Here is a 15713-nt window from a genome sequence, read left to right on the forward strand (position 1 = left end):
GATGGGCTGAATGGCCTATTTCTGCTCTGAAAGCTGATGAATTTATGAGACAAAGGGGTGTCAGATAATTGGGGAAGAGTGGGCAAAATATAAAGCCAGAGGGAGGGATATGGGTGAAAGGAGACAGGAGGGGGTGGTGAGGGGGGGGGGGGAGAGAGGTGGCATAATAGAAGAAATGGATGCAAATTGGGGTCGTGGATGGTAAGAGGTAAACACAGGAAAGAGAGAGAGAGAAAATTGGAGAATTCGATGTTTTTTATCAGATATATAGAAACACAGAAAATAGGTGCAGGAGTAGGCCATTCGGCCCTTCGAGCCTTCACCGCCATTCAACATGATCATGGCTAATCATCCAAAATCAGTACCACATTATGGCTTATTCCCCATATCCCTTGATTCCCTTAGCCCTAAGAGCTAAATCTAACTAAATAATTTGGCTGTAAGCTGCCCAAGGAGAATATGAGGTTCTATTAGGATGGGAAAGTGGTTATATTTTTAATGCATTGCCTGTTGTCTTTAGAGTCATAGAGTGATACAGTGTGGAAACAGGCCCTTCGGCCCAACTTGCCGACACCGGCCAACAATGTCCCAGCTACACTAGTCCCACTTGCCTGCTCTTGGTCCATATCCCTCCAAACCTGTCTTATCCATGTACCTGTCTAACTGTCTCTTAAACGATGGGATAGTCCCAGCCTCCTCTACCTCCTCTCGCAGCTTGTTCCATACACCCACCACCCTTTGTGCGAAAAGGTTACTCCTCTGATTCCTGTTAAATGTTTTCCACTTCACCTTGAACCTATGGCCTCTGGTCCTCTATTCCCCTACTCTGGGCAAGAGACTCTGTGCATCTACCCGATCTATACCTCTCATGATTTTGTACACCTTATAAGATTCCCCCTCATCCTCCTGCGCTCCATGGAATAGAGACCCACCCTTCTCAACCTCTCCCAAAAGCTCACACCCTCTAGTCCTGGCAACATCCTCATCAATCTTTTCTGAACCCTTTCAAGCTTGGCAATATCTTTCCTATAACATGGTGCCCAGAACTGAACACAATGTTCTAAATGCGGTCTCACCAACGTCTTATACAACTGCAACATGACCTCCCAACTTCTATACTCAATACACTGACTGATGAAGGCCAAAGTGCCAAAAGCCTTTTTGACCACCTTATCTACTTGCGCCTCAACCTTCAAGGAACCTTGCACCTGTACTCCTAGATCCCTCTGCTCTATAACACTACCCAGAGGCCTACCATTTACTGTGTAGGTCCTGCCCTTGTTCAACGTCCCAATATCAACACCTCACACTTCTCTGTATTAAATTCCATCAACCATTCCTCCACCCACCTGGCCAATCGACCCAGATCCTGCTGCAATTTTTCACAACCATCTTCACTATCTGCAAAACCACTCTCTTTGGTATCATCAGCGAACTTGCTAATCTTGCCCTGTATGTTCTCATCTAATGACCAGACACTAGCTGGTGATCTTGGCTTCATGCTGAGTGGTAACAACTCAACATCCTTGACCCGCTAAATATACCCACTCCCATGTCTCTAAAGCACCATGGACTGCTAGAAACTTAAATAAAACAAATGTTAAATGTAAATTAAATAGAGTCATAATAATAATAATAATGGATGGGATTTATATAGCGCCTTTCTAATACTCAAGGCGCTTTACATCGCATTATTCATTCACTCCTCAGTCACACTCGGTGGTGGTAAGCTACTTCTGTAGCCACAGCTGCCCTGGGGCAGACTGACGGAAGCGAGGCTGCCAATCTGCGCCTACGGCCCCTCCGACCAACACCAATCACTCACACACATTCACACACATTCACACACAGGCAAAGGTGGGTGAAGTGTCTTGCCCAAGGACACAACGACAGTATGCACTCCAAGCGGGATTCGAACCGGCTACCTTCCGGTTGCCAGCCGAACACTTAGCCCATTGTGCCATCTGTCGTCCCCATAGAGTCATAGAGACATACAGCACAGAAACAGGCCCTTCGGCCCAACTTACCCATGTTGGGGAAAAAAGCCCCATCTGCACTAGTCCCACGTGCCTGCGTATGTCCGACATTCATCGAGTCATACATTTAAAACACCTATCCTCTCTATAATCTATCATCTTTAATGTGAATTAACAATTCAGATTCAAGGGCCAGATCGCCCACCACACACAATGCCACCCTGTGGCCACCCTGTGAACCAGTCTGGTAGTTGCAGGGATTTCAAGTGCTCTCTCGTAACTTTGTCTGTATTATGGGCGGCACGGTGGCGCAGCGGTAGAGCTACTGCCTTACGCCACCGGAGACCCGGGTTCAATCCTGACTACGGGTGCTGTCTGTACGGAGTTCGTACGTTCTCCCCGTGACCTGCGTGAGTTTTCTCCGGTCTCCTCCCACACTCCAAAGACCCGCAGCTTTGTACGTTAATTGACTTCTGTAAAATAGTAAAAGTGTCCTTAGTGTGTAGGGTGGAGCTGGCCAGCACGGACTTGGTGGGCCGAAGGGCCTGTTTCCACGCTGTATCTCATAGAAACATAGAAAGGTGGAAACATAGAAAATAGGTGTAGGAGTAGGCCATTCAGCCCTTCGAGCCAGCACTGCCATTCAATATGATCATGGTTGATCATCCAGCATCAGTACCCCGTTCCTGCCTTCTCCCCGTAACCCTTGATTCCGTTAGCCCTAAGAGCTGTATCTACTGTAAATATCTCTAAAGTCTAATGGAGGTGTCGGCTCATCAGTTGCCGGAACATCGGTGGTGGATGGACCTGTCTTCCTTCTTCAAGCCCGTTGACCTGCTGTCTGTTGTCTGCCTTGAATCTCAAGAGCGATATCGCGGATGTGCCGAGCGACAACACCAAAAACGACAAGAGAGGGAAGGCCAATACGGCGAAAGCAAGTGTCACGCCACAGAGCAGCTCAGAACTGCGGCAAAACTCAACGGCCGGGCAAGGAGTCGGAAACGATGCAAAGAAAGGTGATGACCACAACAGTAATGCATTTTCATCGATTTTATCATTAATGTTTAATTGTGCACTTAGAACTTTGTATCGGGACGACAGATGGCACAATGGGCTAAGTGTTCGGCTGGCAACCGGAAGGTAGCCGGTTCGAATCCCGCTTGGAGTGCATACTGTCGTTGTGTCCTTGGGCAAGACACTTCACCCACCTTTGCCTGTGTGTGAATGTGTGTGAATGTGTGTGAGTGATTGGTGGTGGTCGGAGGGGCCGTAGGCGCAGATTGGCAGCCACGCTTCCGTCAGTCTGCCCCAGGGCAGCTGTGGCTACAGAAGTAGCTTACCACCACCGAGTGTGACTGAGGAGTGAATGAATAATGCGATGTAAAGCGCCTTGAGTATTAGAAAGGTGCTATATAAATCCCATCCATTATTTTCATTATTATTGTGACTATGAGGACAGATGAGATAGAAACATAGAAATATAGACAATAGGTGCAGGAGTAGGCCAGTCGGCCCTTTGAGCCAGCACCGCCATTCAATATGTTCATGGCTGATCATCCAAAATCAGTACCCTGTTCTTGCTTTCTCCCCATATCCCTTGATTCCGTTAGCCCTAATTCTCTCTTGAAAACACCCAGTGAATTGGCCTCCACCGCCCTCTGAGGCAGAGAATTCCACAGACTCGCAACTCTCTGTGTGAAAAAGTTTTTCCTCATCTCCGTTCTAAATGGCTTACCCCTTATTCTCAAACTGTGTAGATATAGAAAATAGGTGCAGGAGTAGGCCATTCGGCCCTTCGAGCAAACACTCGCCTCCACTGCCTTCTGTGGCAGAGAATGTCACAGGTTCACGACTCTCTGGGTGAAAAAGTTCTTCCTCATTTCAGTCCAATTATATATATAACCCTCATTATAACCCTCATTGGTAAGAAAGGCAAACATAATGCCAGCATTCGTTTTGATGGGGCTAGAGTACAAAAGTAGGGATGTAATGCTGAGGTTTATAAGGTGGAGTATTGTGAGCAGTTTTGGGCCCCATATCTGAGAAGGAATATGCTGGCACTCGAGAGGGTCTAGAGGAGATTTACAAGAATGATCTCAGGGATAGTCACTCTGTTCAAGAAAGAACTGCAGATGCTGGAAATATCGAAGGTAGACAAAAATGCTGGAGAAACTCAGCGGGTGAGGCAGCATCTATATCTGATATATATATAGATGCTGCCTCACCCGCTGAGTTTCTCCAGCATTTTTGTCTACCAGGGATGATCAGGTTAACATATGAGGAGCGTTTGATGGGTTCTGGGCCTGTGCTTGCTGGAGTTTAGAAGGATGAGAGGACACGCCCTTGAAACCTCCTGAGTAATGAAAGGGCCGGATAGAGTGAATGCGGAGAGGATGCTTCCAGCAGTGGGAGAGTCTAGGATCAGAGGGCGCAGCCTCAGAATGAAAGGGCGTATCTCCTATCTTCCTCCTCGTCACTGGAGACGAGGAGGAATTTCTTTGGCCATGGGGCTGGTGAATCTGTGGAATCCGTTGCCACAGATGGCCGTGGAGGCCAAGTCATGGGGTATTTTAAAAGCAGAGATGAATTGCTACTCGATTAGTAAAGGTGTCAAAGGTTACGGGGAGAAAGCAGGAGAATGGGGATGAGAGGGAAAGATAGATCAGCCATGATTGAATGGCAGAGCAGACTCAACGGGCCAAATGGCCTAATTCTTCTCCTATGTCTTATGTAGTAAAGCATCATGAAACAACTCCCAGAGTTAATGTGACAAACTTAAGGCTGAAAGTTGGTAAGAGGATAGATTCTTTGAATCTATGCATAAATCCAGCCATGCTTACGTTAAGTACAGAGCGGGATAGACATCAGATGTCAAACTTACGGGTTTGGAAAACTTTACTCTTAAGTTCGTTAAGTCCATTCCGAGTCGCGTTTTGATTAAATATCTCAACGTTGCAAGAATGTCTTTTATATCAATTGAGTTGCTAATAATTTAATGATGATGGTGAAGAGTTGCCCCTCTGCTCAATAACTAGTGTTGGATTTCTTTCCCACCCTACAGATATGACACTCGTACCCCAGGTGAATATTGAGGACTTGAAGCAGATGAAGGTAAATAGGATGCCACATTTTAGTAATTGGAGTGGTTTTACATGAATATATTATATGATACCTTTCCATTTGCTTCAGCTGACTGCTTCCACCCGCGTGGATCAGTAGACAATAGACAATAGGTGCAGGAGATCAGTACCATAAATTGTAGCATCTCCCATTGAACAATTACTTGCAGTCAAGGACCTACTACTTCTGCATGTCATAAGGTCATAAGATCAAAAGTGATAGAAACATAGAAAATAGGTGCAGGAGTAGGCCATTCGGCCCTTCGAGCCTGCACCGCCATTCAATATGATCATGGCTGATCATCCAACTCAGTATCCTGTACCTGCCTTCTCTCCATACCCCCTGATCCCTCTAGCCACAAGGGCCACATCTAACTCCCTCTTAAATATAGCCAATAAACTGGCCTCAACTACCTTCTGTGGCAGAGAGTTCCAGAGATACACCACTCTCTGCGTGAAAAATGTTTTTCTCGATAGGAGTAGAATTAGGCCATTCGGCCCATGAAGTCTGCTCCACCATTCAATCATAGACAATAGATAATAGACAATAGGTGCAGGAGTAGGCCATTCGGCCCTTTGAGCCAGCACCGCCATTCAATGTGATCATGGCTGATCATCCCCAATCAGTACCCCGTTCCTGCCTTCTCCCCATATCCCCTGACTCCGCTATCTTTAAGAGCCCTATCTAGCTCTCTCTTGAAAGTATCCAGAGAACCGGCCTCCACCGTCCCTGAGGCAGAGAAGCCCACAGAGAGAAGAAAAGGTGACACACAATCACACCAAAGCAATGGGATAAAGGATATGACATCCTTAAACCCAAGACATATTCTAGATTCCCATTGCAATTTTGTTCTCTCATCTCCACAAAAGTCCATTAACCAGTTCCACAGTTCACAATGATGTATCTCTCTTGGAATCACACTATCCCTAACATAGAATTGGCCTATCATGGAACCACCGTGCCACCTGCCTGAGGTCATCTGTTATCAGATGGACACAAAGTGCTGGTGTCATTCAGCGGGTCAGGCGACATCTCTGGAGAAAAGCAATAGGTGACATCCCGACCTGAAGAGTCACCTATTCCTTTTCTCCAGAGATGCTGCCTGACCCGCTAGTTACTCCAGCATTTTGTGTCTATCTGCGATGTAAACCAGCACCTGCAGTTCCTTCCTACACATCATCCGTTGTCAGCCCTGTTTCCAATTCCCTCCCCTTGCAATCAGTGTGAAGAAGGGTCCCGACCCGAAACGGCACCTATCCATGTCCTCCTGAGATGCTGCCTGACCCGCTGAGCTATTCCAGCACTTTGTGTCTATCTTCGATGTAAACCAGCATCTGAAGTTCCTTTTAATTACAAATATATTTAATTTAATCTTATAAATAATCTATTCTACATTTACCTTGTTCTCCATTCCCTTTGACCTGTTTTCACACCTTCGCCCTTCCATACCTCTGTGTCTCCCCCCCCCCCCCCCCCCCCCTCCCGACTCCAGGTATGTAAAAGGGTCCCGTACCGAAACGTCACCTGTCCATGTTCTCCAGAGATGCTGCTGAGTTACTCCAGCATTTTGTGTCCATCTTCGGTTGAAACCAGCATCTGCAGTTCCTGCACACAAATGTATTTCATTGTTTGTTATTGCAGGCCTATCTAAAGTTGCAGAAGAAGCAACAAAAAGAACTGAGTGCAATAAAGAAAAAGCATGGCAAGGTATGTGTGTGTTCTTAACATTTCTTTCCCATGGAAGGATAGTGACTGCAACTGGCTAGTATTTTCTCCCAATGCTAAATTGTCTGTGAGAAGGTTCTGGTGACCTATCTGTTTCAATCGCTTCTCTCTATCGTGTAAACATACTCCCACATACAATCTATAACGGCACCCATCCATTTTCTCCAGAGATGCTGCCTGACCCGCTGAGTCACTCCAGCACTTTGTTTCATTTAGTTTAGAGATACAGCGCGGAAACAGGCCCTTCAGGCCCACCGGGTCCGCGCCGACCAGCGATCCCCGCACTTTAACGGTATCCTACGCACACTAGGGACAGTTTTACATTTATCCCAAGCCAATTAACCTACATTCCTGTACGGCTTTGGAATGTGGGAGGAAATCGAAGATCTCGGAGAAAAAAACCATGCAGGTTCACGGGGAGAACGTACAAACTCCGTACAGACCGCACCCGTAGTTGGTATCGAACCCGGTTCTCTGGCGCTGCAACTCAACCGCTGGGCCCGATTTGGTTCAATATGATTTGGTTCCATGGTTCTTTATTGTCACGCATGTACGGTACAGTAAAATTACTTTGCACAACCCACAAATGCACAGTCGCCTGAAGACGGGTCTCGACCAGAAACCTCACCGATTCCTTTCCTCCAGAGATGCTGTCAGACCCGCTGAGTTACTCCAGCTTTTTGTGACTTATCGTTTCCATATTTTGGTGCTGTTTTGCTTCGGGTGCTATGGCTTAGAAACATAGAAAAATCGGTGCAGGAATAGGCCAGTCGGCCCTTCAGGTCCAGCGCCGCCATTCATTATGATCATGGCTGATCATCCAGAATCAGTACCCCGTTCCTGCTTTCTCCCCATATCCCTTGATTCCATTAGTACTAAGAGCTAAATCTAACTCTCTCTGGTAAATATCCAGAGAATTGGCCTCCACTTTCTTCTGTGGCAGAGAATTCCACAGACTCACGACTCTCTGGGTGAAAAAGTTTTTCCTCATCTCAGTCCTCAATGGCCTGCCCCTTATTCTTAAACTGTGTGACCCCTGGTTCTAGACTCACCCAGCATGGGGAACATTTTTCCTGCATCTAGCCTGATTTTTCCTGCATCTTAAGAATTTTATATGTTTCTGTAAGATACCCTCTCATCCTTCTAAATTCCAGTGAATATAAGCCCAGTCGCTCCATTCTCTCATCATATGTCAGTCCCGCCATCCCGGAAATTAACCTGATGAGCCTACGCTGCACTCCCACATTCCAAAGACGTGCAGGTTTGTAGGTTAATTGTCTTCTGTAAATTGTCCCTAGTGTGTGTGATGGAACTAATGCATATGTGACCGCTGGTCGGGGTGGGACTCGGTGGGCCGAAGGGCCTGTTTCTACGCTGCACCTCTCAACCAAACTAAACAAGACATGCCTTGGTCGCTAAGACCAGGAATTTATATTGAACAATGACAATTTTGTGGATGTTTTTGTATGGATCTTTTGACATTTTTACATTTCCTCTCCGAATCGCTGATAATCCTTCTGACTCCCAGTTAGGCTGAGGGCCTAGGAGCCCCTGCACACACCTGAGCACATAAAGCTAACAAACACCTTGATGGGAATGTTGAAGGAGTGCAGCAGCATTGTAACCATTAGAAACAGGAGAAGAATTAGGCCATTCGGCCCATCAAGTCTACTCCGTCATTCAATCATGGCTGATCTATCTCTCCCTCCTTACCCCATTCTCCTGCCTTCTCCCCGTAACCACTGACAACCTTACTAATCAAGAATCTACCACCAGGGGCGCCGCAAGTTTGGCAGTCTGTCTGTTTTTTAAATTTTTTAGTATGGGTTAAAAGTTTGTGTAAGCGTTCTCTGGTTTGTTTTATGTGGGGGAGGGGGGTGGGGGAAACTTTTTTTCGGTTTCCTACCTTGACGGAGATGCGATTAGTTTTCGGATCGCATTCTCCAGTCGCTCTGCGGCCTACCATTGATGAAGCTGGAGGCCTACTCGGCCTGACCTTGGTCTTAACATCGGAGTCGATCCCTTGCTTGGGATCGCTCCAACCACAGCCTGTGGATTTTACCAGCGCGAGCTCGCAATCTCGGGAGAGGCCGAGTCGGGAAGCTCCAACGACGCAGAAGGTTTGATCAGCTCCAACGCAGGGTCCGATCGCCGGGGCGGAGGAGCTGACACCCCCCCCCGATGCAGGAGCTGATTGCCCCGATTGCGGATGGCCTAAACGCCGCCGGCTACGGGAGTCAAGATCGTCCCGTTAACGTAGAGCTCGAGGCCCCCGACCATGGGAGAACAAGGAAGGGAAGAGATTGATGTTTAAGAAGGAACTGCAGATGCTGGAAAATCGAAGGTAGACAAAAATGCTGGAGAAACTCAGCGGGCGAGGCAGCATCTATGGAGCAAAGGAAATAGGAAATGAAAGAGTCTCGACCCGGAAAGTTGCCTATATCCTTCGCTCCATAGATGCTGCCTCACTCGCTGAGTTTCTCCAGCATTTTTGTCTACTTAGGGAAGAGATTGAACTCTTTTTCATCTTCCATCACAGTGAGGAATGTGGAGGAGTCACTGTGGTGGATGTTTATGTTAAAATGTATTTTGAGAGTTCTGTTGCTTTTTATTTGTATGACTGACTTGGCAAATGAAATTCCTCGTATGTTGCAAAACATACTTGGCTAATAAAGTATTATTGGGATTGTGAGCGATATCTCTGCCTTTAAAATATCCACTGACTTAGCCTCACAGCCTTCTGTGACAATGTATTCCACCGATTCACCACCCTCCGACTACAGAAATTCCTCCTCATCTTTCTAAAGATACATCCTTTTATGTGCTGTCCTTTGTACAATAAATTAAGTCAATTAATAAATTGGGTCTGAAGAAGGGGCTCGACCCGAAACGTCACCTGTTCCTTTTCTCAAGAGATGCTGCCTGACCTGCAGAATTACACCAGCTTTTTGTGTCCGCCTTTGGTTTCAACCACCATCTGCAGCTCCTCCCTGCAAATTAGGTCAAGTGTCTGATGTAAGTTATGTGTCTGAAGAAAGGTCCCGACCCGAAACGTCACGTAACCAAGCTCTCCAGAGATGCTGCCTGACCCGCTGAGTTACTTCAGCATTTTGTGTCTAAATTAAGTCAGGCTCCATTTGTTCCATCACAAACATGCTCATTTTCCAAATGAGCGGGGAGTTTTTTCAATGCAAAATCTTGATCCGTTTACCTGAGATCAGTTAGATTGTGGATCAGTCTGTAATCCACCTGCCTCTCGGTAACTGAATTATTTACTGAATAAATGTGCTGTTCGGAATTAACACAGATTATGAAGTCTGGAAGCCATGTAAAGTTTCAACTTTGCAGGGTCGGAATTATTTTTGATGTCAAAAGAAATTGATTTATCCACAAAAGACTGGATAGACTCGGCTTGTACTCGCTAGACACAAAAAGCTGGAGTAACTCAGTGGGTCAGGCAGCATCTCTGGAGAAATAGGTGTGATGAAGATTGAGGGGGGATCTTATAGAAACTTACAAAATTCTTAAGGGGTTGGACAGGCTAGATGCAGGAAGATTGTTCCCGATGTTGGGGAAGTCCAGAACAAGGGGTCACAGGTTAAGGATAAGGGGGAAATCTTTTAGGACCGAGATGAGAAAAACATTTTTCACACAGAGAGTGGTGAATCTGTGGAATTCTCTGCCACAGAAGGTAGTTGAGGCCAGTTCATTGGCTATATTTAAGAGGGAGTTAGATGTGGCCCTTGTGGCTAAGGGGATCAGGGGGTATGGAGAGAAGGCAGGTACAGCCGATACTGAGTTGGATGATCAGCCATGATCATATTGAATGGCGGTGCAGGCTCGAAGGGCCGAATGGCCTACTCCTGCACCTATTTTCTATGTTTCTAAGTGCTGGAGCAACTCAGCAGGTCAGGCAGCATCTCTGGAGGACATGGGTAGATGACGTCTTGGGTCGGGCCCCTTTCTTCAGACTGCGTGATGTCACCTATCCATGGTTGCCCGAATTGCTGAGTTACTCCAACACTTTGTGTCTTTTTTTTGTAAGCCAGCATCTGCAGATCCTTGCATCTAAATAGATTATGGGTTTGCACGGTAGAGTTGCAGCCTTCCAGCACCGGGTTCGATCCCGACTACGGGTGCTGTCTGTTCGGAGTTTTCACCTTCTCCCCGTGACCGCGTGGGTTTTCTCTGAGCGCTCTGGTTTCTTCCCACACCACACAGGTTAATTGGCTTTGGTGAAAATTGTAAATTGTCCCCAGTGTGTAGGATAGATAGCGCTATCGTGCGGGGATCGCTGGCCAGTCCAGGCTGGGTGGGCCGAAGGGCCTGTTTGCATGCTGTATCTCTAACTGCAGTTCTTTCTTAAACTAAAGGTTTATGCCTTTAGACTGTTGAAGGAACAGTCAGAGATCAGTCTGAAGAAGGGTTTTGACCCAAAACGTCACCTATTCCTTTTCTCCAGAGAGGCAGCATGCCCGTCCCGCTGAGTTACTCCAGCATTTAATGTCTATCTTCGGTGTAAAGCAGCATCTGCGATTCCTCCCTACGCAAGCAGAGGAACGTAGCAGACTTTCTCGGGTGCAGACACGAACAACGATACCACAGAGTCAGTGTACAACATGAATCATGACTGCAGAGCGTTGAGCACTGCCCTTGGTTTATAGTTTCACAGGTCACCGCTCACTGTTATGTTTCAGGTGAGCTCGGCAAGAGCAAACCCAAGGGGAAATGTATCCTTGAGAGAGAAACAAGCGAGACTGGAATGTCGTGAATTGCAGCTTGAAGTTTTAACGCCAGTGCAAGCATCGGTGACTTTGGCTTTGAGGCGGACAGCGAACTTTACAAAAGTCGATTAGTTTAGACAATAGACAATAGGTGCAGCAGTAGGCCATTCGGCCCTTCAAGCCAGCACTGCCATTCAATGTGATCATAGCTGATCATCCACATTCAGTACCCCGTTCCTGCCTTCTCCCCTGACTCTGCTATCTTTAAGAGCTCTATCTAACTCTCTCTTGAAAGCATCCAGAGAATTAGCCTCCTCTGCCATCTGAGGCAGAGAATTCCACAGACTCACAACTCTCTGTGTGAAAAAGTGTTTCCTCATCTCCGTTCCAAATGGTCTACCCCGTTATTCTTAAATTGTGGCCCCTGGTTTTACTCCTCCTCCAACATCGGGAACATGTTTCCTGCCTCTAGCGTGTCCAAACCCTTAACAATCTTATATGTTTCAATAAGATGCCCTCTCATCCTTCTAAATTCCAGAGTATACAAGCCCAGCTGCACCATTCTATCAACATATGACATTGTAGATTAGAGACACAATATGGAAACAGGCCCTTCGGCCCACCGAGCCCGCGCCGACCAGCGATCCCCGTACACTTTTACTATCCTACGCGTGCTAGGGACAATTTACATTTATACCAAAGCCAATTAACTTACAAACCTGTGGGTCTTTGGAGTGTGGGAGGAAACCGATGCAGGTCTCGGGGAGAACATACAAACTCCGTACAGACAAGCGTCCGTAGTCAGGATCGAACCCGGGTCACTGGCGCTGCCTGGCTCTCCCGCTGCCCCACCAGGCCACCTTTTCCACCGTGTCATGCTGACGGTTTTGTGGGAGGCCAGAGTGCCTCCATGTCCTTTCTTGCATTTATAACAAATGCCACTGGAGGAAGAGCTGTTCGGAGGAGTGAAGATTTGTTTGACTTTGGACGTGCATTGGATGCAACCTCTAGAGGGCAACTGAAGAACATTGTGTCGGAAGGAACTGCAGATGCTGGTTTACGCCGAAGATAGGCACAGAATGCTGGAGTAACTCAGCGTTTCAGGCAGCATCGCTGGAGAGAAGGAATGGGTGACGTCTCGGGTCAGAACCCTTCTTCAGACTGAGACCCGAAATGTCACTCTCAGTCTGAAGAAGGGTCCAACCCGAAACGTCACCCATTCCTTCTCTCCAGAGATGCTGCCTGTCCCGCTGAGTTACTCCAGCGTCTTGTGTCTATCTTCGGTGTAAACCAGCATCTGCAGTTCCTTTCTACACAGAAGTACAGGGTGTCGGATGTGTAGTCAGATCCCCACTCACATGCATTTACTGCTCTGCAGTTATTTGTGTAATCCACCCCCCCTCCCCTTCCCCTCCCCTGGGCCCCACCTATTTCTAGTGTGAAGGGAGTGGATGGGAAAGTGGGATAACATAGAACTCATCTAAACGGGTGAACGCTGGTCTGTGTGGGCTCAATGGGCTGCAGGGCCTGTTTCCGCGCTGTATCTCTAAACTAAACTAAACTAAAATTGGTCATGCTGAGAGCTGGCATGAATTCAAAGGGCCAAATGGCCTCCTCCTGGGTGCACTGACTATATCAATGCTATGATGCTGAGATAAATTGGCACAACCCATAAGGTCATAGGTCAAGAGTGAAAGGAGCAGAATTAGGCCATTCGGCCCATCAGGTGTACTCTGCCTTTCAATCATGGCTGATCTATCACTCCCTCCTAGCCCCTTTCTCCTGCCTTCTCCCCATAACCCCCTGACACCCGTACTAATCAAGAATCTGTCTATCTCTGCCATAACAATATCCACTGACTTGGCCTCCACAGCCGTCTGTAGCAAAGAATTCCACAGATTCACCACCCTCTGACTAAAGAAATTTCCTCCTCATCTCCTTCCCAATGGAACGTCCTTTAACTCGGAGACGTTTTGTCTTTGTAAAGGGAAGGTTCCATGGGGCTCTGGTTTCCAGGCAAGTGTTGGGATGTGAATCGCAGTCCATTTTTCATTGCCGCTTGGGAACTGGCAGGAAGATGCCAGTTGCCTCGGGTTCCGCTTGACCTAACTGAATCCATTTTGTGGAATACAAAAATACTGGGAAACCCCTACTGGGAAGGCCGAGCGTAAAGTTGGCAGCAAAGGACAAGGTTGCAGCTGCAGTGTAAGTGACGCAAGGGGATATGTTAAACAGTTGCCTACAGCTTCAGAATGCACTCCGAGGTCATTCATGGAGTCATACAGCAGGGAAACGGGTCCTTCTTGCCAACTTCCCACGCCGGCCAAGATGGCCCACCTGCCCGCATTTGGCCCATGCCCTTCGAAGCCTTTCCTATCCTTGTTTCTGTCCAAATGCTTTTCAATGTTGTTGTGGTAACGAGTGGCGCAGTGGTTAGTGCCGCTGCCTCACAGCAACAGAGACCCCGGTTCGATCCTGGCCTTGGGTGTTCAAGAAGGAACTGCAGATGCTGGAAAATCGAAGGTAGACAAAAATGCTGGAGAAACTCAGCGGGTGAGGCGGCATCTATGGAGCAAAGGAAATAGGCGACGTTTCGGGCCGAAAACCCTTCTTCAGACCCGTGGGTGCTGTCTGTACGGAGTTTGTATGTTCTCCCTGTGACCACGTGGGCTTCCTCCGGGTGCTCTGGTTTCCTCCCATATTGCAAAGAGGGAAAGGTAGGTCAGCCACGATTGAATGGCAGAGTGGACTCGATGGGCCGAATGGCCTAATTCTGCTCCTATGCTCTTATGAACATGATCGAATTGCCTCCTGCCACCACAAAGCCTTTCCTGCATCGATGTAACACTCCACACTTGCGTGAGTACGTGCAGATCCAACAATAATAGAAACATAGAAAATAGGTGCAGGAGTAGGCCATTCGGCCCTTCGAGCCTGCACCGCCATTCAATATGATCATGGCAGATCATCCAACTCAGTATCCTGTACCTGCCTTCTCTCCATACCCCCTGATCCCTTTAGCCACAAGGGGCACATCTAACTCCCTCTTAAATATATCCAATGTACTGGGCCTCAACTACCTTCTGTGGCAGAGAATTCCACAGATTCACCACTCTCTGTGTGAAAAATGTTTTTCTCATCTCGGTCCTCAAAGATTTCCCCCTTATCCTTAAACTGTGTTCCCCTTGTTCTGGACTTCCCCAACACCGGGAACAATCTTCCTGCATCTAGCCTGTCCAACCCCTTAAGAATTTTGTAAGTTTCCATAAGATCCTCCTTCAATCTTCTAAATTCTAGCGAGTACAAGCCGAGTCTATCCAGTCTTTCTTCATATGAAAGTCCTGACATCCCAGGAATCAGTCTGGTGAACCTTCTCTGTACTCCCTGTAATCCATGCAATCATCATCACACAGGACAGAGCAGCCATCTTCTTCTACTTCTTCTTCTTAAGCCCTTTGCTCCTCTAGGGGGCACAGGCCATTGACAAATGTCCTCCACCTCACTCGGTTGCTGGCCGTTCTTTCGAGATCTCCCCAGTTGAGCCCACTCTCAGACATTTCTATCTGGACACCTCTTCTCCAGCTGTTTAAGCAGCCAGCTTGAGAGGTATGTGTAGGGATAGAGCTGCGTGAGCTACACCGAAGACTGACACAAAATGCTGGAGTAACTCAGCGGGACAGGCAGCATCTCTGGAGAGAAGGAATGGGTGACGTTTCGGGACGAGACCCTTCTTCAGACTGAGAGTCAGGGGAGAGGGAAACTAGAGGTATGGAAAGGTGCGTAGAAGTAAAGAATGAAAGGTATGAAAAGAACAAATCAAGGCAGCAATGTGGGGGCCACAATGGTCAATTGTTGGGGTGATAACAAGAGGGTGGGGACAGTGAAACTGAGCAGGATGACAGAGAGTTGAGAAGAATGAGGATGGACCTCATTGAAACGAACAGAATAGTGAAAGGCCTGGATAGAGTGGATGTGGAGAGGATGTTACCACCAGTGGGAGAGTCTAGGACTAGAGGTCACAGCCTCAGAATTGAAGGACGTTTTTGTACGAATGAGATGAGGAGCAATTTCTTTAGTCAGAAGGTGGTGAATCTGTGGAATTCTTTGCCACAGAAGGCTGTGGAGGCCCAGTCAGTAGATATATTTAAGGCAGAGATAGATAGATTCT

The 15713-nt window shown here is 47.4% G+C and overlaps 1 protein-coding gene across 2 annotated transcripts in view; it reads left to right on the forward strand.

Moving 5' to 3' along the window:
* Positions 1-15713, forward strand: part of plcb4 (phospholipase C beta 4) — a 445314-nt gene that overhangs the window by 375738 nt on the left and 53863 nt on the right. For both annotated transcript variants that reach the window (XM_033026236.1, XM_033026237.1), the window contains 3 exons: positions 2842-2992; positions 5038-5087; positions 6738-6803. In XM_033026236.1, coding sequence (XP_032882127.1) covers positions 2842-2992; positions 5038-5087; positions 6738-6803 — 267 coding nt within the window. The remainder of the gene's footprint in view (positions 1-2841; positions 2993-5037; positions 5088-6737; positions 6804-15713) is intronic.

This window comes from Amblyraja radiata, chromosome 8 (genome assembly GCF_010909765.2).
Source record: "Amblyraja radiata isolate CabotCenter1 chromosome 8, sAmbRad1.1.pri, whole genome shotgun sequence".
Lineage (NCBI taxonomy): Eukaryota > Metazoa > Chordata > Chondrichthyes > Rajiformes > Rajidae > Amblyraja > Amblyraja radiata.